This window comes from Bombina bombina, chromosome 4 (assembly GCF_027579735.1).
Source record: "Bombina bombina isolate aBomBom1 chromosome 4, aBomBom1.pri, whole genome shotgun sequence".
Lineage (NCBI taxonomy): Eukaryota > Metazoa > Chordata > Amphibia > Anura > Bombinatoridae > Bombina > Bombina bombina.
The window spans coordinates 933337002-933361253 of NC_069502.1; the positions used below are offsets into that span (position 1 = coordinate 933337002).

General features: G+C 37.3%; 1 protein-coding gene across 1 annotated transcript in view; it reads right to left on the bottom strand.

Annotated features, from left to right (window-relative positions):
- Nucleotides 1-24252, bottom strand: part of RMDN2 (regulator of microtubule dynamics 2) — a 390609-nt gene that overhangs the window by 345676 nt on the left and 20681 nt on the right. The window contains exons 3-5 of the mRNA XM_053711902.1: nt 22496-22694; nt 18774-18876; nt 11853-11913 (exon numbers count right to left, since the gene is read on the bottom strand). Of these exons, the coding sequence (XP_053567877.1) occupies nt 11853-11913; nt 18774-18876; nt 22496-22694 (363 nt within the window). The remainder of the gene's footprint in view (nt 1-11852; nt 11914-18773; nt 18877-22495; nt 22695-24252) is intronic.

Genomic DNA, 24252 nt, shown 5'->3' on the forward strand with positions numbered 1-24252 from the left:
AACTATAACAGGTACTACCCTGTGGCGGAGATGTTATAATTCAATATCTGGTTAATAGACGTCTGAAGACACTGAGTATATGAAGACGTGACACTATTCATGTACCACTTTACCCTTAGCTATCTGACTCAGGTATAACATCCTTAGCATCCTCGAAGCACTGCGTTGCAAATGTCAGTATTTGGTCTCATCTTTGTAGATTCTAAAGCAGATCTAGGCTGATATAGTCATAGATTCTCTACATGCAGACATTGGGACAGCTTTCTTATGTACTTTGGGATAGCCATCCCAATGGTCCCTTCTAACAGAACATAATATAGTCTCATTTTGTATATGTGATAAAAAGCTTTGCTGTATTGTATTCACTAGCTATTGTACATTACTATGATGTCAGCTCCTTTAACACTACGTTGATATATATTAATTTATGTATATCTGCGTTGATACCATATATTACACATAGGTGGTATCCTTATGGCTAGTAATTAGCAAACTGGGGCTCCTAAGATAGGTAGGTTAACTCTACAATTATAAAATTTGGAATGTGATGCTTATAGCTGGAGTAGAGTAATATAGTATTTCAGTAGCTGCCGCTATTTAACAGCAACCATTCATGCTCTGCATACCTAACTTAACATATTACTACTCACAGTTATTAACTCAACAGAACGCCTAGGTAGTATGTATAATATGATTATACTCTCATTATTACTTATTAACTGGCATTGATGTTATACCAGTACAATAGGTTCCATATGTAAGCAGTTACTGCTGATCTAGGCAGAGTGCTCGGGTATAACCTTCTGGAATTTATCCTTCACTTAATATGTTTTACAACTCTCCGCAAGGACGTGTATAGCATTGAAGACCTACTATATCACTATTTTTGAAAACTCCACTTAGGTGTAGTTAAGGTTGTTAATTTAAAAAAAAAAAAAAAAAAAAAGTACATGATTAGAAATACCATTACAGCATTTAGCCTACTAGTTATATTGCAAACCCATATGCTCTGAATTCTCCTTAATACACTATTATGCTTTCATATCATCCATTAACATACGTACATATTACTAACCCCTAGTGACGCATTCTTCTATGGACCCCTAGCCACACTAAGATATTAATAGAAGAATAGCCTTCACCGACAGTATTTCATATAGCTTAGTCTCCGTTAATTTTTTTACAGAGATCCCACTAAATTATATATCTTTTATGACGCCACACTGTAGATATATCTACGTGTGTTCATTTTTATGGCTCCGCACTCCAACCCCCCCCCTCATACTCATAGCGGTGCTTACCCGCTGAATATCCCCCCCCCCCTCATAACATACGCTTATTCTTTCTCTTTGTGCAGCTCACAAGGAGATATCTATCTGACCTTCAGTTGGTTGCTATTTCTACAAGCCATCAGGCTTCAAATTTAAGAGTTCAATAGGTCAGACACTTATACTAATCTATTATAAAATCGAGGTTCCATATGCCTATCTAATGTGATTTGTATCATTACTGAAATGTATTGTTCAAATGTATTTGTAACATTCTTAAGTTCTGAAAGGCGGTTTCTGTTTTATGTTTTATGTATATTATTTACAACCTCAATAAAAAAATAATAAAAAAAAAAAAAAAAAAATCTGCTTAACAAATCTCTATATTTTAATGTTAAGAAGCAGTAATGGAATGGTATATAATTTCTTGGTGGTGGAAAAATGCGTCTTCGTCTGTGTAGTCAGAAATCCTAGCACCGGCCCTGTTCCTCATTGTGTTCAGCAGGGGAAACAGATAAATGGGCAAAAAAGTTCAAACATGACAGCACCCATTATTTTATAGTAACTCAATGAAATTTAGAAAACCAACAATTTTCAAAGTTAAAGGGATAGTCAACACCATATTTTTGTTGTTTAAAAAGATAATCTCACACATTTTTTATTATTATGTTTGTTGTTTTTTCTAATGATAGCACCCACCAGACACTTAATACAACGTTATATTTCTCAATATTATACTTGCATAGATAGGTTTATTATATGGAGATACTGGTTATACTTGCAGTCAGAAGCGCCAATATATATGATTGAATTGAATTTTGGGTATCAGTTAATTAATAGTATAGCATAGCATTTTGTATAGAATGAGATAATATAAATTTATGCGCGCAGAAGAAAACTTTACTCCCTGACGTTGCTGTTTAAGCAAAGATTATGCGTATTTAGGTTCATTTCTACACTAAATTACCTGTATATAATACAGTGCTCAATATACAACTATAATAGCGGCACTTGTTGGCGCAAATACCTATGGATTTATCTTTACTTGTAGTGTAGAGGTTTATGATAAGCCCTTTAGCTGTCCTAACCTTACAATGGATTTACGCATACACGCTCCTTTAAAGGTGACTCCCAGCTTTAGAGATATCTAGACAGTAACTTAATTTTAGGAAATATGCGGTACACCTAGATATAACAGTCTTTTTGTTTGCATAAGTTATAACTACTACCACTGTTCTATATTAACTACTTCTTATTAGTCTAATAACAACTTTCTCCTACAAAGTTATGTAATACTGAGATGTTTTAGGTTACTTCAAATATTTTAGTGATGTTATTAATAATCTTATCGCTTACATGCTTCAAAATGGAGTTCCCAAACTAGATAGAGTTACTCCCATATAAAGTGTTTTCCTTTTGCTAATGTCGAACTAGGCTTTGTGTTATATAATTCCACCTCCACATACTCCTTTCAATCTATCTGGCCTATGACACCTACGGTTAAGGTGTATTACCTATAGGTTCATTGTTTCTTATAACATGAATACTTCAAATAACCTTATATATGCCTTGACCTTATGCCAGGCATTTACAAATATGTCCAACTAGGGGAGATTCTCAACTTTGTTAAACCTCTTATATGATATGGGATATTCGTAAATCTATTAGCTTCCGTATAGCTTAGTCTTCCACGCCACACATTATTTTGTAATGTATAATTGACTCAGCCAATTAACTTTTCCTTGGTTTCCCCCCCCCCCCATTATGGGTGACCATAGCTAGCTACATTGCTATCCCTAGTACTTTCATCAAATAACTAAATACATAGAAAAATCATTTGCATAAGCGGTGCTTACCCGCTGACATTTCCCTACTTTCCCCCTTGCTCCTTCTTTGGCTCTTGATATCATGACCCTATCCTTGAGAATAATAAGCATTCAGTCAAATGACAAATTGGGTCTCTCTAGTAGCTACAGTGCTCTTCTAGAGCATCCTTCACCACTATAGCCCGGAATAATAGCTACTCACAGTATTCTATAAAAAATATAAAAGGAGGGTTTCAGATATGTTTTGACACTCATATTATGTTTTCTTTCCCTGTCATATTGCTGTTAAAACAATCACTACCATGTTTTGTATTATGTTTATGTCATGGTTTTATGATGTCATTTTGAAAAACCCTCAATAAAAATTATTCAAAAAAAAAAAAAAAAGATAATCTCTTTATTACCCATCCCCCAGTTTTGCATAACCAACACTGTTATATTAATATAGTTTTTACCTCTGCGATTAACTTGTATCTAAGCATCTTCCGACAGCCCCCTGATCACATGACATTTTATTTATTATCTATTGACTTTCATTTTAGCCAATTAGTGCAGTGTCTGCCACAAGCCACGGGCGTGATCACAATGGTATCTTTATGGCTCACATGAATTAGCTCTCCCCTGTTGTGAAAAGCAAATAAAAAGCATGTGATAAGAGGCGGCCTTCAAGGGCTTAGAGATTATCATATGAGCTTTCCTAGGTTTAGCCTTCAATTAAGAATACCAAGAGAACAAAGCAAAATTGGTGATAAAAGTAAATTGAAAAGTTGTTTAAAATTACATGCCCTATTTGAAACATGAAAGGTTTTTTGGGACTTGACTGACCCTTTAAGTTACAGGAAAATAAAATAAAATAAATAAAGTATATTGCAAAATTTTATAACTAGACATAATTAAACATTTTATATTTCAATCTCATACTGTTTAATACCCCTTTAATATTCTCCTTGTATTGCAAGGCTATTGTATTACATTAATATTTCAGAGCCTTTTGCTTACGAGTGAAGTGTAACAACCTTTGTTGATTAAAAGTTGTAATGCTATCATTAATTTACTATTTTACTATATATAAACATATATTTTTTTTTCTTTAAAATTGATAATTAAAGGAATAGTCTAGTCAAAATTAAACTTTCATGATTCAGATAGAGCATGCAATTTTAAGCAACTTTCTAATTTACTCTTATTATTAATTTTTCTTCGTTCTCTTGCTATTTTTATTTGAATGTATGCTTAGAAGCCGGCCCATTTTTGGTTTAGCATATGAGTAGCACTTGCTGATTGGTGGCTACATTTAGACATCAATCAGAAAGTGCTACCCAGGTACTGAACCAAAAATGGGCTGGATCCCATGCTTACATTCTTGCTTTTTCAAATAAAGATACTAAGACAACAATATAAAAATGAAAATAGGAGTAAATTAGAAAGTTGCTTAAAATTGCATTCTCTATCTGAATCATGAAAGTTTAATTTTGATTAGACTGTGCCTTTAAAGTTATTTAAAAAAAAAAGAAGAAAAACTGTTGATTTAAGGCTAGCTTATTTCTACCAAAGTACATCATAAAAGTAATGACATGATTAACAAGTATTTTCATAGCACCTTGTGAATTTCAGATTTGTGTTTGATTCAACAGTGTAAAACATATGCTCCAAATATCTACAGACTTCAAACTGGCCTTTCAGAAACAAAATCAAGTTAATTTCATGGCTTAGCAAAATAATATTACTCAGACATCAAAACTGGTTTCTTTGATCCTGAAGAGTATTGACTGCTAATTATAAGGTGTTCATAAAACATGTCAAAGGAAATACAGATTAATAATTGTAGATCCCTATTTCCTTTGCCAGAGTTAGGATTTGCATTATCAGTATTCTGGGAAAGCAGACAAAACGTCTATGATTTGCTCTACGTTCCTCTCACGAGATTGGCATTCCACATGTCAACTGTTGCCAACAATACTAGTCCTAAAAGGACCTATTTGAATACATTCCCAAACTACAAAAACAATATCTCATGAGGTAAACAAAGTATTACACCATCTTCAGACAATTCAATTGAACACAAATTAACTCTTGAGTAAAAAGGTATACACCATAGAACTGTATAACTGACAGCAAAACAAACAATATGGGCCTAAAGAGAATAAAAGTATTATTTTTTTTTAATCTGTGTCTCATGAAAATTCATCAGATATTTTGGATTAAAAGTCTCGTCACTCCATCAGGAAGAACTTTCTTACAAGTTTTCATATGATTTTTAAATGTACGTAATTCAACAGCCTTGACTGTCTGACCTTTTCTGAATGGCATATCTTGGCTGTTCAAATGTTTGTTCTTTGTTTTGTTTTTTGTTAAAGGGACAGTAAAGTCAAAATTAAACTTTCATGATCCTGATAGCGCTTGCAGTTTTAAACAACTGTCCGTTATACTTCCGTTATCCAATTTGCTCTGTTCTCTTGCTATCCTTTGTTGAAAAGGATACCTAGAGAAACGCACTACTGGGAGCTAGCTGGTGATGGTTGAGTCAATAAGAGCAACATATGTGCAGCCGCTATATGTGTTCAGCTAGCTCCCAGTAGTGCATTGCTGCTCCTGAACATTTTTAGCAAAATTCTGTAGCTAAAGTAGATAAACATAAGATTAAATGTTTTAGTTTTAGCAATGCTATTAGAAGAGGGCAGTACAGTCCTAACTGCTACATTCCCTAATCAGAACAAGAACAGCTGACATTACTGGCGGTGTGTGAAGTAGCTTTTTATCTGGTGTGCACATTTTTGTAGTTACTATCCAATATAAAGAGGAGTAAAGGGCTAAGTATGTTCCCAGGTCCTCCTGCCCTTTTACCATTGCTGTTAGTTACACTAATGGCACAGATAACCTAAGTAGTAAATTAGGAGCTGCAAACCCGGGCAACTAGAATTTACACTTCATGAACTTAACCCTATAAGCTCTGTACATAGATCATTCATGTTATATACAGAACTTATAGGACTGAGTTCACGGAGCAGCAAGTGTAAATTCCAGCTGTCAGTGTCTGCACAATTCTTTATTAAAATATTATGTTTTTCTTTAAGACTACACTGTCCCTTTATATAAATGGGTTTTCCATCTATAATATCTAAATTTACAGACATCAGCTAAAACAATTAATAATGTAACAACAATACCAGAAGAAAGAGGTCAATTTGATAACTGGTAAATTAGAATATTTTATAAAATATTTTCTCTATCTGAATCATGAATGTTTAATTGTTATTTCCATGTCACTTTAAGTTTACGTATCCATAAATCATATTTAGAAGGAAATTAAAGGTCTCTTTGCTTTGTTAATAAGTAACATTATTCCATAGTTAACACAATACAATTTTAGCCACATAATATACACTGAAGGATTGACAACTGTTTCACTGCTCTCCACAGAAAATGTTGCCAGCCGGATGAAATTATAAAGAAGCCAGGAGGGGGCAGTGTAGTACTTTTTAATATTTTAACATTTTCTGATTTCCAAAGCACAAATTCATTACATGAGTTAAAGGGACAGTCAACACCAAAATTGTTATTGTTTAAAAAGATAGATAACATTGTTATATTAATATACCTTATAACATTTAAACCTCTAAATTTCGGCCTGTTTCTAAGCCATTACAGACGGCCTCTTATCACATGCTATTATATTAGCTTTTCACAACAAGAGACTGCTAGTTTATGTGAGCCATATAGATAACATTGTGCTCACGCCCATGGATTGTGGATGACACTGCACTAATTGGCTAAAATGAAAGTGAATAGATAATAAATAAATAGCCATGTGATCAGGGGGCGGTCAAAAGAGGCTTAGATACAAGGTAATCACAAAGGGAAAAAGTGTATGAATATAACCATGTTAGCTGTGCCAAACTGGGGAATGGGTAATAAAGGGATTATCTATCATTTTAAACAATAACAATTTTGGAGTTGACTGTGCCTTGGACATAAATTCAAACACCACCCCTTCTCAGAGAGTAAGACACAAATGATGTCTTCAGAAGCAATACACAGCACCGCTAGCTCTCTGAGCAGGCATTGTGTTTGAATACTGGTGCACGGCCCTCACAGGACATGTGCATAAACCGCAGATAGCGGCAATAACATTTAATAGAAGCACTTTTGCTGATGAAAGTAGATTGCAAAAACGCTTATATTTAAAATTAAAATGCACCCATGAACATTTCCTTTTTGACCTCCCTATCTCTTTAAATTTCCTTTGTTCTTGTGGAATACTTTGTTGAAGAGGAATCCTAGGTAGGAAGTGAGCACCAAATCTGAGGCAGCAAACACTGCAGCCATTTAGTTTATAACATTGCCATATATTGCCCCAGACATGCACACGCCTAAACCTTCCTATCTACTTTTCAACAAAGACAACCAAGAGAAAAAGGTAAATTTAATAATAAAATAAATTGGAATGTTTTTTTTTAAATTGTACACATTTTGGGTTTCCTGTCCCTTTAATAGAGATACCAGAGAAATATATTGCCAACAGATTAAAATAACAGACTGAAAGCAAAGACTCCTACAAGATAATGAACACCAAGCATAATTTTTAAAATATCCTGCAACACCAACCCAAACATTTACAACAAATGAATGCTTAATTAAGACAAGGGAACCAATCAGGAACAAAATGATGAGGGGAAACTGAAGGCTTATAGGGATGACTGATAATGCAAGAGTAAAAATCAGCCACGCTGGCTTATTTGACTCCTTAATGTGGATATATCTGCTGTAAAGAGAGCCCAGAATATATAAAGAACCTCATGTTTAAATAGGAAAATTAGATTTTTCTTAATTAGAAGAAAACATAATTTGTTAATATGTAGTTTAAGCACACAACTCCATTTAAGCTAATTTCCATAGCATGCTTAAAGGGATAGTCAAGTCCAAAAGAAACTTTCATGATTCAAATACGGCATGTCATTTTAAACAACTTTCCAATTTACTTTTATCACCAATTTTGCTTTGTTCTCTTGGTATTCTTAGTTGAACACTAAATCTAGGTAGGCTAATTTCTTAGACCTTGAAGGCCACCTCTAATCTGAATGCATTTTGACAGTTTTTCACCACTAAAGGGTGTTAGTTCATGTGTGTCATATAGATAACATTGAGCTCACGCACGTGAAGTTATCTAGGAGTCAGCACTGATTGGCTAAAATGCAAGTCTGTCAAAAGAACTGAAATAAGGGGGCAGTTTGCAGAGGCATAGATACAAGGTAATCACAGAGGTAAATGTGTATTATTATAACTGTGTTGGTTATGCAAAACTGGGGAATGGGTAATAAAGGGATTATCTATCTTTTAAACAACAAAAATTCTGGTGTTGAGTGTATCTTTAATACATTGCCTCTGTGCCTATGAGGGAACAATTTTTCTAGTGACATTATAATAAAATGTAAAACTGCATTACAAATTCCCACGTGCCCAAATAGCACAGAATATAGAACACAATGCTGTTGTACAGAATTACAAAGGGTTTAGAAGCACATACGACGGTATTTTAAAATTGTAATGATCTTGAATCAGAGTTCAGACTGAAATGCCCTACATTTACAGAGAATTGCTATTCACTTTTGTGCTGGACCCAATAACAGAAGTGTAAGGTAGATCATTTGCAGAGGGAGTTTACTTAGAAACACAAATGTAAGATGAAGGGGGTATTTCTCTCTATTAATATTTTAAGAAATGTAAAGCGGTTAAATTACTTTTGAAGAGAATTTATAATAATATAATTTATAATAATAGAATTCACAGAATACCATTTCAAATAAAACATTTTCAATTTACTTCTATTATCAAATTTGCTTCGTTCCCATGATATTCTGTGTTGAAGAGATACCTAGGTAGGCATCTGGAGCACTACATGGCAGGAAATAGTGCTGCCCTCTAGTGAACTTGCATATGGATAACATTCTTGCAAAACTGCTGCCATATTATGCTCCAGAAATGAGCCCGTCCCTGTTTTTCAAAAAATGATACCAAAATAATGAAAAAATGTATATTTGAAGTACATTAGAAAGTCGTTTTGTTTTTTTAAATCACATGCTCTATTTGAATCACGAAAGAAACATTTTGGGTTTCATATCCCTTTAATGTTCAAATAGAAATGAACAAAACTTAAAAAAAAATGAATTTGCACCTTAGTTGGTGTGCATAGTACGGGTAACATTAACCACTGAGGCACTGTGCATTGCATTGTAATACACGGCAGCCAAACAGTAACACATATTTCTATTTTAGATAAGAAATAAAAATGGCATACAAAAGCATAAGGGGAAACCAGACGTGGACTCCTTGCACACATGCCCTAGAGAGATGCAACTGCATCTTACTGATGAGGCCCAAGAGAGGCGAAACGTACGTCTGGGGTTTGTTGTTTGTCTTGTTAAGTGAGGAATTGCCTGGTATTTCAGCACTGGACTGTCATTGGGCAGGATCAGACTGATATGCTACAGGATATTTTTTCTCTGTGAAAAGGCATAGTGTGCAAAAAGAGACTGCACACTGAGTGGCACTGGCCTTGTGGACAAGCACAGAAGTTTTTCTAGCTATTGTTCTGTCTCAGTGAGTGCGTCTCTCTATTTTCTTGTTTTTATGCAAATTACTCTTGGGTCTCCCTAAGAGTAAAAAGGGGAAATCAGACGTGGACTCCTTGCACACATGCCCTAGAGATATGCACCTGCACTTCACTGACGAGGCCCAAGAGAGGCCAAAACGTACGTCTGGGGTTTGTTGTTTGTCTTGTTCAGAGAGGAATTGCCTGGTATTTCGGTGCTGGACTATCATTGGGCAGGGTCAGACTGATATGCAACAGGATATTTTTTCTCTGTGAGAAGGCATAATGTGCTAAAAGAGTATGCACACTGAGTGGCACTGGCCTTGTGGACAAGCACAGAAGTTTTTCTAGCTTTTGTTCTGTTTCAGTTGAGTGAGTCTCTCTATTTTCTTGTTTTTATACAAAGGCATAAAACATATGTTGATGCCAAAATTTAAATTCTCACTCAAATGTGAAATATCAGGACAAATAAACCTTCCATGAGTAAGGTGGTAGTCATTTTTTTCAGTTATGCTTGCATCAGTGCATTGGGGAGGGGGCAGATTTTGTGTTTAAAATTTCCATTAAGACAGAGCTGAAGCTCGCTTGAATTTTTCTTAGAAAAAAATAAGAGGTAAAACTTTTGGAAGATTATAGTGTCTGATGCACAAAAATCATTTTCTTTTTCATTAACTCTCAGAATTGTTTTGTGGTAGAGAGAAAACTCACACCATTGGGAAACATTAGCTGTTTGCTCTAAATAAATATTTCATTAAGAAGATTGTATCATTCAAAGTATAACTTGCGTGGTAATTCTGTATTTTTTCCATTAGGTTAATAAATTGCAGAATTAAATTGAAAGCGATAGACTAGACAAAATTAAACTTTCATGATTCAGATAGAGCATGCACTGCTGGAGTGTATTAAATTGTTTACAAATATATAACATTTATTTTTTTCTGCATTTAAAATAGCTGATTTTGCCTGTGGTATCCCTACTCATACTGAAAGAATGTAAGCTCCTAAGCTTACTTTCTTGCTTTTTCAAATAAAGATACCAAGAGAACGAATACAATTTGAGAATAGGAGTAAATTAGAAAGTTGCTTAAAATTGCATGCTCTATCTGAATCATGAAAGTTTAATTTTGACTAGACTATCCCTTTAAGGTAAAACTGCCCTCTAAGTGGCTGCTTTAAATAGATAGGTTGTACATATGTACCGAATACAATTAATAAATCAGATAAACAGAATGCATAGCAATTTATAATAATACTATAAAATTAATATTATATTAGCACCTTACCAAATGCTGAGATTTATCCCATCTAATACAAATTGTAAAGGATGAAAACTTGTGATTGTTTATAACATTGCTCTTTGACTGATTTTTACAGCAAGTTTAAAGTTGATAAAAGGTTAAAAAAAACAAAAAACAATGATTATTCAGTTATACCTATTCACAGATTATATATACGTATCATATACTAACAGAATGTTTGTTTTCTGCTTAGAAATGTGTTTAAATTACACTTTTTGTTACTTATTAGTAGGCCAGGGAAAACAAAAAACAACTTATGCTGGTAATTTAGTTTTTTAATTAAAGAATAGGGGAAGGTAAAGAATAGAGAACCTCTACCTAAACTACTGCAATGCAAATATGTAATATGATGTGTGGTCCACACCATTTAGTAGAAAACATACGACTAATTTCTTATGGGAAAAGCAGCTCCACACTTTTTTTTAGTAAAAAAAGGGACACAAAACCCAAACTTTGATGATTCAGAGCATACAATAAAAAAATAAATAAAAAAAACCCTTACCAATTTTTACTTATATTATCAAATTGACTTTGTTCTCTTGGTATCATTTGTTGGAGAGCAAACCTACATAGGCTCATGAATATCTACGTGTCTGAGATACTGTATAACAGCAGTTCTGCATCAATGCTTTTACACTGTGCAAACAGTGCTATTATCTAGTGCTCAAAAAAGTGTATAACGTTGCTAAAAGCACTGATGCAAAACTGCTGCAATATAGTGCTCCAAACACGTGCACGCTCCTAATCCTACCTAAAATTTGATAGAATAGCTAAAAAGGATTTATTTATTTTAATTGTACCTGCTATCTTAATCATCAAAGGAAAATGCAAATCTGAGCTATAAATTGTTTTAACTAAAAACGTAACTTACCATTGGTGGCTCTTGGAACTCAAGTCGTCTAACTGAACTGCTTTTTCTGCAATATTCTTTCCTGTATTAAAAGGGACATTAAACAGTAAATAAATGCTAGGCAGAATGATGCATTCAACAATAATTAACCTAGAATCATATGCAGATTTATTTGTTTTTTAAATATTTTAGCTTTTTTAAATATTGAAAAAATAAACGTAACGTTTTAGTGTCCATAAGGCATCGGGCACTGTAACCTATTTCTTAGGGATGCGTATTTGGCAGTTTCGTTAGCAAATGCGGAAGGCGGCAGTCAGTCACAGAATTCGGCTCTTTTCAGAGCCAGGTTACTTCTGGCTTTGCACAGATCTTAGAGTGCGGCACTTTTGCAAGAAGAAATCCAGCTCCGAAAAGAGCCGAAGACCGTGAGCGGCCACCTTCTTCTGAATTCGGCAGCTAACGAAAGTGCAGAATACAGAATACTAGTTGTCGCTCTCTGTTGAGGTCAATCAGTAACAGCTATAAAAGAGTCCCTAAAGTGTACAAACAATGGCTGCGAAGAATATAGCAGTGTTAAGCCTGGAATGTGCACTTGTACTGTGGTCTTTACAGTTACTGTTAGAATTACAGTAAAAGGGGGCAAAATAAATATTGAAAGCATTATGCAAAAATATTTAACTACATATAAACATTAAAAATTAAAATCTCAAATTGTTTAAAAGGGATACGAAACCCCTTTATTTGTGATTCAGAGAGAGCATGCGATTGTAAACAACTTTCTTATTTACGCCTATTATAATTGTTTCTATGTTCTCTTGGTATCTTTTGTTGAAAAGCAGGGACATACGCTTAGGAGCCTGCCCATTTCTGGAGCACTATATGGCAGCAGTTTTGCAAGAATGTTACCCATTTGCAAGAGCACTACATGGCAGCACTATTTCCTGCTATATAGTGCTCCAGAAGCCTACATAGGTATTTCTTCAACAAAGATTATTACAGAAACAAAGCAAATTTGATAATAGAAGTAAATTAAAAACTTTTTTAAATGCTATGCTCTGTATGATTCACAAAAACATAATTTATGCTTACCTGATAAATTCCTTTCTTCTGTTGTGTGATCAGTCCACGGGTCATCATTACTTCTGGGATATAACTCCTCCCCAACAGGAAATGCAAGAGGATTCACCCAGCAGAGCTGCATATAGCTCCTCCCCTCTACGTCAGTCCCAGTCATTCGACCAAGAATCAACGAGAAAGGAGTAACCAAGGGTGAAGTGGTGACTGGAGTATAATTTAAAAGATATTTACCTGCCTTAAAACAGGGCGGGCCGTGGACTGATCACACAACAGAAGAAAGGAATTTATCAGGTAAGCATAAATTATGTTTTCTTCTGTTATGTGTGATCAGTCCACGGGTCATCATTACTTCTGGGATACCAATACCAAAGCAAAAGTACACGGATGACGGGAGGGATAGGCAGGCTCATTATATAGAAGGAACCACTGCCTGAAGAACCTTTCTCCCAAAAATAGCCTCCGAAGAAGCAAAAGTGTCAAATTTGTAAAATTTGGAAAAAGTATGAAGCGAAGACCAAGTTGCAGCCTTGCAAATCTGTTCAACAGAGGCCTCATTCTTAAAGGCCCAAGTGGAAGCCACAGCTCTAGTGGAGTGAGCTGTAATTCTTTCAGGAGGCTGCTGACCAGCAGTCTCATAGGCTAAACGTATTATGCTACGAAGCCAAAAAGAGAGAGAGGTAGCAGAAGCTTTTTGACCTCTCCTCTGTCCAGAATAAACGACAAACAGGGAAGAAGTTTGGCGAAAATCTTTAGTTGCCTGCAAGTAGAACTTGAGGGCACGAACTACATCCAGATTGTGTAGAAGACGTTCCTTCTTTGAAGAAGGATTTGGACACAAGGATGGAACAACAATCTCTTGATTGATATTCCTGTTAGTGACCACCTTAGGTAAGAACCCAGGTTTAGTACGCAAAACTACCTTGTCTGAGTGAAAAATCAGATAAGGAGAATCACAATGTAAGGCTGATAACTCAGAGACTCTTCGAGCCGAGGAAATAGCCATTAAAAACAGAACTTTCCAAGATAACAATTTTATATCAATGGAATGAAGGGGTTCAAATGGAACACCCTGTAAAACGTTAAGAACTAAGTTTAAACTCCATGGCGGAGCAACAGCTTTAAACACAGGCTTGATCCTAGCCAAAGCCTGACAAAAAGCCTGGACGTCTGGATTTTCTGACAGACGCCTGTGTAACAAGATGGACAGAGCTGAAATCTGTCCCTTTAAAGAACTAGCTGATAAACCCTTTTCTAACCCTTCTTGTAGAAAAGACAATATCCTAGAGATCCTAACCTTACTCCAGGAGTAATGTTTGGATTCGCACCAGTATAGGTATTTACGCCATATTTTATGGTAAATCTTTCTGGTAACAGGCTTCCTAGCCTGTATCAGGGTATCAATAACCGACTCAGAAAAACCACGTTTTGATAAAATCAAACGTTCAATTTCCAAGCAGTCAGCTTCAGAGAAGTTAGATTTTGATGTTTGAATGGACCCTGTATCAGAAGGTCCTGTCTTAGAGGTAGAGACCAAGGCGGACAGGACGACATGTCCACTAGATCTGCATACCAAGTCCTGCGTGGCCATGCAGGCGCTAATAGAATCACTGATGCTCTCTCCTGCTTGATTTTGGCAATCAATCGAGGAAGCAGCGGAAAGGGTGGAAACACATAAGCCATCCCGAAGTTCCAAGGTGCTGTCAAAGCATCTATCAGAACCGCTCCCGGATCCCTGGATCTGGACCCGTAGCGAGGAAGTTTGGCGTTCTGGCGAGACGCCATGAGGTCTATCTCTGGTTTGCCCCACCGTCGAAGTATTTGGGCAAAGACCTCCGGATGAAGTTCCCACTCCCCCGGATGAAAAGTCTGGCGACTCAAGAAATCCGCCTCCCAGTTCTCCACTCCCGGGATGTGGATTGCTGACAGGTGGCAAGAGTGAGACTCTGCCCAGCGAATTATCTTTGATACTTCCACCATTGCTAGGGAGCTTCTTGTCCCTCCCTGATGGTTGATGTAAGCTACAGTCGTGATGTTGTCCGACTGAAACCTGATGAACCCCCGAGTTGTTAATTGGGGCCAAGCTAGAAGGGCATTGAGAACTGCCCTCAATTCCAGAATGTTTATTGGAAGGAGACTCTCCTCCTGATTCCACAGTCCCTGAGCCTTCAGAGAATTCCAGACAGCGCCCCAACCTAGTAGGCTGGCGTCTGTTGTTACAATTGTCCAGTCTGGCCTGCTGAATGGCATCCCCCTGGACAGGTGTGGCCGATGAAGCCACCATAGAAGAGAATTTCTGGTCTCTTGATTCAGATTCAGAGTAGGGGACAAATCTGAGTAATCCCCATTCCACTGACTTAGCATGCATAATTGCAGAGGTCTGAGGTGTAGGCGTGCAAAAGGTACTATGTCCATTGCCGCTACCATTAAGCCGATCACCTCCATGCATTGAGCTACTGACGGGTGTTGAATGGAATGAAGGACACGGCATGCATTTTGAAGTTTTGTTAACCTGTCCTCTGTCAGGTAAATCTTCATTTCTACAGAATCTATAAGAGTCCCCAAGAATGGAACTCTTGTGAGAGGAAAAAGAGAACTCTTCTTTTCGTTCACTTTCCATCCATGCGACCTTAGAAATGCCAGAACTAACTCTGTATGAGACTTGGCAGTTTGAAAGCTTGAAGCTTGTATTAGAATGTCGTCTAGGTATGGAGCTACCGAAATCCCTCGCGGTCTTAGTACCGCCAAAAGGGCACCCAGAACCTTTGTGAAGATTCTTGGAGCCGTAGCCAATCCGAATGGAAGAGCTACAAACTGGTAGTGCCTGTCTAAGAAGGCAAACCTTAGATACCGGTGATGATCTTTGTGGATCGGTATGTGAAGGTAAGCATCCTTTAAATCCACTGTGGTCATGTACTGACCCTCTTGGATCATGGGTAAGATTGTCCAAATAGTTTCCATTTTGAACGATGGAACTCTTAGGAATTTGTTTAGAATCTTTAAATCTAAGATTGGCCTGAAAGTTCCCTCTTTTTTGGGAACCACAAACAGGTTTGAGTAGAACCCTTGTCCTTGTTCCGACCGCGGAACCGGATGGATCACTCCCATTATTAACAGATCTTGTACGCAGCGTAGAAACGCTTCTTTCTTTATCTGGTTTGTTGACAACCTTGACAGATGAAATCTCCCTCTTGGGGGAGATAATTTGAAGTCTAGAAGGTATCCCTGAGATATGATCTCTAGTGCCCAGGGATCCTGAACATCTCTTGCCCAGGCCTGGGCGAAGAGAGAGAGTCTGCCCCCCACTAGATCCGGTCCCGGATCGGGGGCTCTCGGTTCATGCTGTCTTTGGGGCAGCAGCAGGTTTCCTGGCCTGCTTGCTCTTGTTCCAGGACTGGTTAGGCTTCCAGCCTTGCCTGTAACGAGCAACAGCTCCTTCCTGTTTTGGTGCAGTGGAGGTTGATGCTGCTCCTGTTTTGAAGTTCCGAAAGGGACGAAAATTAGACTGTCTAGCCTTAGCTTTGGCTTTGTCTTGAGGTAGGGCGTGGCCCTTACCTCCTGTAATGTCAGCGATAATCTCTTTCAAACCGGGCCCAAATAAAGACTGCCCCTTGAAAGGTATATTAAGTAATTTGGACTTAGAAGTAACATCAGCTGACCAGGATTTTAGCCACAGCGCCCTACGTGCCTGTATGGCGAATCCTGAGTTCTTAGCCGTAAGTTTGGTTAAATGTACTACGGCCTCCGAAATGAAGGAATTAGCTAGTTTAAGGACTCTAAGCCTGTCCGTAATGTCGTCTAGCGTAGATGAACTAAGGTTCTCTTCAAGCGACTCAATCCAAAATGCTGCCGCAGCCGTAATCGGCGCGATACATGCAAGGGGTTGTAATATAAAACCTTGTTGAACAAACATTTTCTTAAGGTAACCCTCTAATTTTTTATCCATTGGATCTGAGAAAGCACAGCTATCCTCCACCGGGATAGTGGTACGCTTAGCTAAAGTAGAAACTGCTCCCTCCACCTTGGGGACCGTTTGCCATAAGTCCCGAGTGGTGGCGTCTATTGGAAACATCTTTCTAAATATTGGAGGGGGTGAGAACGGCACACCGGGTCTATCCCACTCCTTAGTAACAATTTCAGTTAGTCTCTTAGGTATAGGAAAAACGTCAGTACTCGCCGGTACCGCAAAGTATTTATCCAACCTACACAGTTTCTCTGGTATTGCAACGGTGTTACAATCGTTGAGAGCTGCTAAGACCTCCCCTAGTAATACACGGAGGTTCTCCAATTTAAATTTAAAATTTGAAATATCTGAGTCCAATCTGTTTGGATCAGAACCGTCACCCACAGAATGAAGCTCTCCGTCCTCATGCTCTGCGAGCTGTGACGCAGTATCAGACATGGCCCTAGCATTGTCAGCGCACTCTGTTCTCACCCCAGAGTGATCACGCTTGCCTCTTAGTTCTGGTAATTTAGACAAAACTTCAGTCATAACAGTAGCCATATCTTGTAATGTTATCTGTAATGGCCGCCCAGATGTACTAGGCGCCAAAATATCACGCACCTCCCGGGCGGGAGATGCAGGTACTGCCGCGTGAGGCGAGTTAGTCGGCATAACTCTCCCCTCGCTGTTTGGTGAAATTTGCTCACATTGTACAGATTGACTTTTATTTAAAGTAGCATCAATACAGTTAGTACATAAATTTCTATTGGGCTCCACCTTGGCATTGGAACAAATGACACAGATATCTTCCTCTGAGTCAGACATGTTTAACACACTAGCAAAAAACTTACAACTTGGTTATAATCTTTTTTAGCAAAAAACGTACTGTGCCTCAAAGAGGTACTAACGATTAAATGACAGTTGAAATAATGAACTGAAAAACAGTTATAGCATCAAACTTTAAAACAACAAAACTTTTAGCAAAGGTTTGTTCCCATTAGTAAAATAACAATAATTAAATTTCTTGATGCGTAGCAAAGAGCGCCAAAAACGGCCCCTCCCTCTCCCACACAGCAGTGAAGAGAAACGAAACTGTCACAATTAAAGCAAAAAAACTGCCAAGTGGAAAATAATGCCCAAATAGTTATTCACACAGTACCTCAGCAATGTAAACGATTCTACATTCCAGCAAAAACGTTTAACATGATAAATAGTTATTAAAAAGGATTAGTGACCTTTAACAGAGTAGTTCCGGTGAAATACCATCCCCAGAATACTGAAGTGTATACATACATGTCATTTTAACGGTATGGCAGGATTTTCTCATCAATTCCATTCAGAAAATAAAAAACTGCTACATACCTCAATGCAGATTCATCTGCCCGCTGTCCCCTGATCTGAAGCCTTTACCTCCCTCAGATGGCCGAGAACAGCAATATGATCTTAACTACTCCGGTTAAAATCATAGTAAAAAAACTCTGACAGATTCTTCCTCAAACTCTGCCAGAGAAGTAATAACACGCTCCGGTGCTATTTTAAAATAACAAACTTTTGATTGAAGTCATAAAAACTAAGTATAATCACCATAGTCCTCTCACACATCCTATCTAGTCGTTGGGTGCAAGAGAATGACTGGGACTGACGTAGAGGGGAGGAGCTATATGCAGCTCTGCTGGGTGAATCCTCTTGCATTTCCTGTTGGGGAGGAGTTATATCCCAGAAGTAATGATGACCCGTGGACTGATCACACATAACAGAAGAAATATATATTTTTTTGTTTCATATCCCTTTAATGTCCCTTTAAGAAGATAAAGGTGACATTTATTCCACCCAAAGAAAAGATGTATACTGGAAAAAAGAAATCTACACAAACATATATAAAACACGGGTAACTGACTGAAATCTGTATTTAAGATTTCACTTACCATCGTTTGCATAATTCTTTTTTTCTTCAGCATCATTTACCATATCAAACATATCACCGTATGCACGTGCCAGTCTCCAAAGGAACTCAACCTTGTTTCCATACTAATAAGAACGTAAACAAAACAAAAATCAAATCACTTCCTGTAACGGATTTCAAACAATAGGCAATAGGTGCCACAAATGTTAAACAATTACAGAATAGTAAAAAAAGGTGACTTCTGAGGTAAAAACATACCTTTACGATATAATTAGCAATAAGTAAAGATTATAGAATTTATCTTGATGTTGAGCATATTATGATTGCCTAAATACCAACACATCAAACCTAACATGGAGGAGACATTTTTTTAATTATTTTAATATGTACAAAGAGGGGGTGATTTTGAACAGACTGCTTTATACAGGGGTGAATTTCAGTGCCACATAAAGGTGAATTACTGGGCCATATTATATTCTTAGGTTAAAAGCTCAATAAAGAGACTAAGGGCTGGATTTATCATGAGGTAAATGCCTCGATCGGTTGTATACTTCTTCATTTGATATTTATGAAACCGCAATTTAAAATCACCCTGGATTCATTAGACGGGGTGATTGACAAGCCCTACTCTCAACGCAATTGGTTGTGCCATGGTAGGGGACGCAGCATTGTTTGTGCAAGGGTAAATATGGGGAACATATGTGCCCCACAATCTACGGTGCAACATGTGAATCCTGACCATTTGCAGAATAATAAATGTTGCCCTGAGTGGGATTTGACAAGGGCTGGTTAATTGTGGTAGGTACTTCTGAAAGAATGGAAAAGAAGAGAGGGACAGTGGGATATTCAATTGAGTGGTGGACTGTTCCTCTACAAAATTAACAGCGGTGAGGCATGACAAATTGTTGTTAATGTAAATTCTCAAAAGCAATGTAGTTGAAAAGATACTGCACCACTTAATAGCTTTAAAAGGTTACTCAATATGGAGCAAATACGCAAAAACACTGGGGAAGGAACTGCAGACAGTATTACATCATGGTCATATGTGATAAAGCATTGTAAAGGTCTTCTATTAACAGAAAAGTGCATTATATATATTTATTTTTTTTAAATATGGATGTGAACTTTTTTAAAGTGCGTTGTGTTTAATGATTGATTAAAGGGACATTTTACTCAACATAAGTTCTCATTTATATTTCATGCAACTGTGAGAGCAAAAACCTTTATGATGCATACCTGTGTTTTTCTTTATTGTGCAGTCCAATTTAAATTTTGTCTTGTACTAGGATTTTTTTTTAGAATGAAAATAAAAATGTTTAGACTATTGGTTGCAATTGCAAGAGTTAATGGGATCGGCTACTAATCTGTATATGTCTTTGTTGTTTGCACAGTTTGTGATCAATCGCTGGCAAACTGTCTGGGGGACTTTTTATAAGCCAAGTAAATAAAAAAAAAACAAATTCTCAGATAAGCCAAGAAACTATGTACTGTGCACTTAAAGGCACATGAAACCCACATTTTTTTATTTCATGATTTAGAAAGAGAATGCAATTTTAAACATCTTTCTAATTTACTTCTATTATCTAATTTGTTTTATTCTCTTGATATTCTTTGCTGAAAAGCATAACTAGATATGCTCAGTAACTTCTGATTGGTTGCTGCACATAGAAGCCTTGTGTGATTGGCTCACCATGTGCATTGCTTTTTCTTCAAATAAGGATATCTAAAAAAATGAAGCAAATTAAATAATAGAAGTAAATTGTAATGTTGTTTAAATTTGTATGTTCTATCTGAATCATGAAAGAAAGATTTTGGGTTTAGTGGCCCTTTAAGTCAAAATTAAACTTTATGGATTCAGATAGAGCAGCAATTTTAAACAACTTTCCAATTTACTACCAATGACAAAATGTGCACAGTCTTTTTAAATTTACAATTTTTGAGTCACCAGCTCCCACTGAGCATGTGCAACAAATCACAGAATATACGTATATGCATTTGTTATTGGCTGATGGCTGTCACATGATGCAGTGGGAGTGGAAATAGACATAACTATGAAATTTGTCAGAAAAAAAAAAAAAAATCTACTGCTCACTTGAAGTTGAGACGATGAGGCCTATTTATCAAAGGTCTTGCGGACCTGATCCGACAGTGCGGATCAGGTCCGCAAGACCTCGCTGAATGCGGAGAGCAATATGCTCTCCGTATTCAGTATTGCACCAGCAGACTCAGCAGGGGGGTGTCAATCAACCCGATTGTACTCGATCGGGTTGAATTATGGCGATTCCTGTCCGCCTGCTCAGAGCAGGCGAACGGACAGGGTTATGGAGCAGCGGTCTTTAGATACAGAGCTTGATAAATGGGCCTCTAAGTCCTATTGCATTGTCTTTTTATCATGCGTTTGTTAGTTATGCAAATCTACTGTATTTACTGGTCCTTTAAATTATATCAACATTTTTGTTTTTAAACGTTAAAATGTTGTATCTCAAAAGCAAACATGAGTGAAAAATAGAAGTGTGAATAATATTTAACAGCAGCTTTTCTATTTAATGTTATTAATTGTTCTTTCCTGAAAATTCATGCACTTACTATTGATCAGATGATAATCTTCCCCTAACATAAATTGGTCAGATGTACATAATTAGTTAAAAGAAATTGTAGAGGAAAAATGACATGGTTTAATTTATTAGCGCATGTTATATTACACTACTTATCCGTGAACTCTATGCGTTAAATCCGCACAAAGAGTAGAAACACAAAGTCCCACTCGGGAATCAGTATAATTGCTGGTCCCAAGCAGGAAACAACCTGTTACCAATCACGGGTTGTGTTCAGCTCAGGAGCTGCAAGGTTGGCAAATCTTGACCGTGACTTAACCTATGTTTTTAACTGCTTTTATGGGGTTAAAAACAGAATTCCATGGTAAGTATTGAAAAAACACATTAGACCATGCCAATTTTGCCCTACAATGTCTCTTTAAATGGCTTAGATTATGATTATATTGATGATGTGCCTTTAAATAAGAAGACAACAAAGAAAAAACTTTTCAAATTAAAATCAATAGGTTTTACTATTTTTATTACAACTTTTTTTGTTTCGTTATATGCTGTCCGATGTCTAGTAGTAGTTGATTTGTATGAAGATTGGGTTCTGGTATGGTTGCTGCAATGATGCATTTCTGGTTGCATATAGTGAGGGATATTTTATCATGGGCCAGTTCAGGTATCTGTGACAAATAGTGTGAATTGAAGGAATCACTGACAATTTGCACACACTTAGTCATCTCCACAGGTCAGGGCAGTCTAAGAGCTGCTATCACTATGCTTATACGCAGTTGTTATATTTTTAGAAGTATTGTGCCTTGCAATTAAACTAAAGCACCTAAATGTAAATACATAGTCAGAGAAGAAAACTTAAAGGAACATAAAAGTGCAAAAAGAAAATGCCCTAATGTGTTAGTTATATGGAACCAACAGTGTAATAATAAAATGCTCTATGTGGCATATGTGCATAGCCACCAATCACATGCTAGCTCCCAGTAGTGCACTGCTACCCTTGAGCCTACATAGGTATGCTTTTCAATAAAGAATACCAAGAGAACAGAGTAAATTTGATCACAGAAGGAAATTGGAAAGGTTTTTTTTTTAAATTGGATACTGTATCTAAATCATGAAATATGAATTTTGACTTTCACGTCCCTTTAAAAACATGTTAATCAAATTATGCATCAAGTTTGATGATAAATACCAGTTCCTCTCTGTCACGCAGTAACCTGAACCCTTCCTGATTATCGGATTCAGAACCGCATCGCAGAGCATCTGCTCGTTGTAGAAGAGAAAGTAGCTCATCGGCCTCTTGTGTGTATTTTACAGTTACAGCATTAGAATGTTTCCAGATCCTCTCATCTTCTGATTCTACTTCTGTGTCAGTGTGAGCAGTAATGTATCTGTAAGAAAGCAGGACATTTATTATTTAATTTGAGAAATATGTATAATGTATTAATCATTGACACAGTCACAACATAAAATGTGTCAGTATAGAATCTATAAATGTCACTGATTGGTAATCTGCAAATGGGGAAATTGTTCATAATCTCAAGATATCCTACATAATAAAAGGCCAGGTATGTTTGTCAGATGCAGTCATGCGCAGTAGAGACTGCGCAAGGACAAACATACCTGGCCTTGAGTAGCAGAGAAAGTGAGCAGAGAAGCTGCCGTGCAGGGAGCATAGTCGGACGGGAGCGGCATCATGGGGGCGTGGCCAGGCATGCTCGGATGGGGGCGTGGTCGGCAGGCGTGACGAGTGGACGTTACCAGGCGGGGGAGAAAGCAACAGAGAGGAGAGAGCAAAACAGAGGGGATAAAGCAAAAGGGAGAGAGGAGGGGGCGAGAGAGAGAGCAAAAGAGAAGAGGGGGCGAGAGAGAGAGCAAAAGAGAAGAGGGGGCGAGAGAGAGAGCAAAAGAGAAGAGGGGGCGAGAGAGAGAGCAAAAGAGAAGAGGGGGCGAGAGAGAGAGCAAAAGAGAAGAGGGGGCGAGAGAGAGAGCAAAAGAGAAGAGGGGGCGAGAGAGAGAGCAAAAGAGAAGAGGGGCGAGAGAGAGAGCAAAAGAGAAGAGGGGGCGAGAGAGAGAGCAAAAGAGAAGAGGGGGCGAGAGACAGAGCAAAAGAGAAGAGGGGGCGAGAGAGCGAGCAAAAGAGAAGAGGGGGCGAGAGAGCGAGCAAAAGAGAAGAGGGGGCGAGAGAGCGAGCAAAAGAGAAGAGGGGGCGAGAGAGCGAGAGCGAGAGAGACCGCGGTACTTAAAAAAATTGGCCCGTGTACACGGGCTTTAGGACTAGTACTATATATACTTTAATGGGGATACCATCAAAGTAAACTTGGATGCAGCAGAAGATATGAGACCAGAGTAAGGAGAAATTAGAAGGAAAGAAAACTTTAATCATTTTAAGAAATTTAGTAGTGAAATTCAGTGATGGAATCTTAAAGGGACAATCAACCTAAAAATTACTATTACTTATTTAGATTAGTTATTTAAACAATTTTTACAGCCAACTGTAGCCCAGTTTTCATCTAAATAAACTTTACCAGTTTACCTAGTTCTCATCTCCGATCCACAAAATCAGCAGCACTACCAAAGTAATGTTCACTCCACTTTTATTAGTACCAGAAGCAACAAAATATGATGTTTCAGACTCAAATGCCATTAATCATATGACCTTATTCCACTAAACACCTCTCTTTTATACACATCACCACAGGTGTAACAATTTACCTATTAGCCCTTAATTTAAAAAAAACAATTTCCTCTTTTCATATTATAGACGACACGGCCTAGTGGCCTAGAAACACAAATACATGTCACACAGTTAAAAACAAAATTATAAATCATAAAGATGTGGCTGCCCTTAATACAGATACATAATACTTACATTAAAAACAAATGTATGGGGTCCTATACAGAGTAATATACAAATTCATTTTAAAGTCAAATGTTAGTGGACAGGAA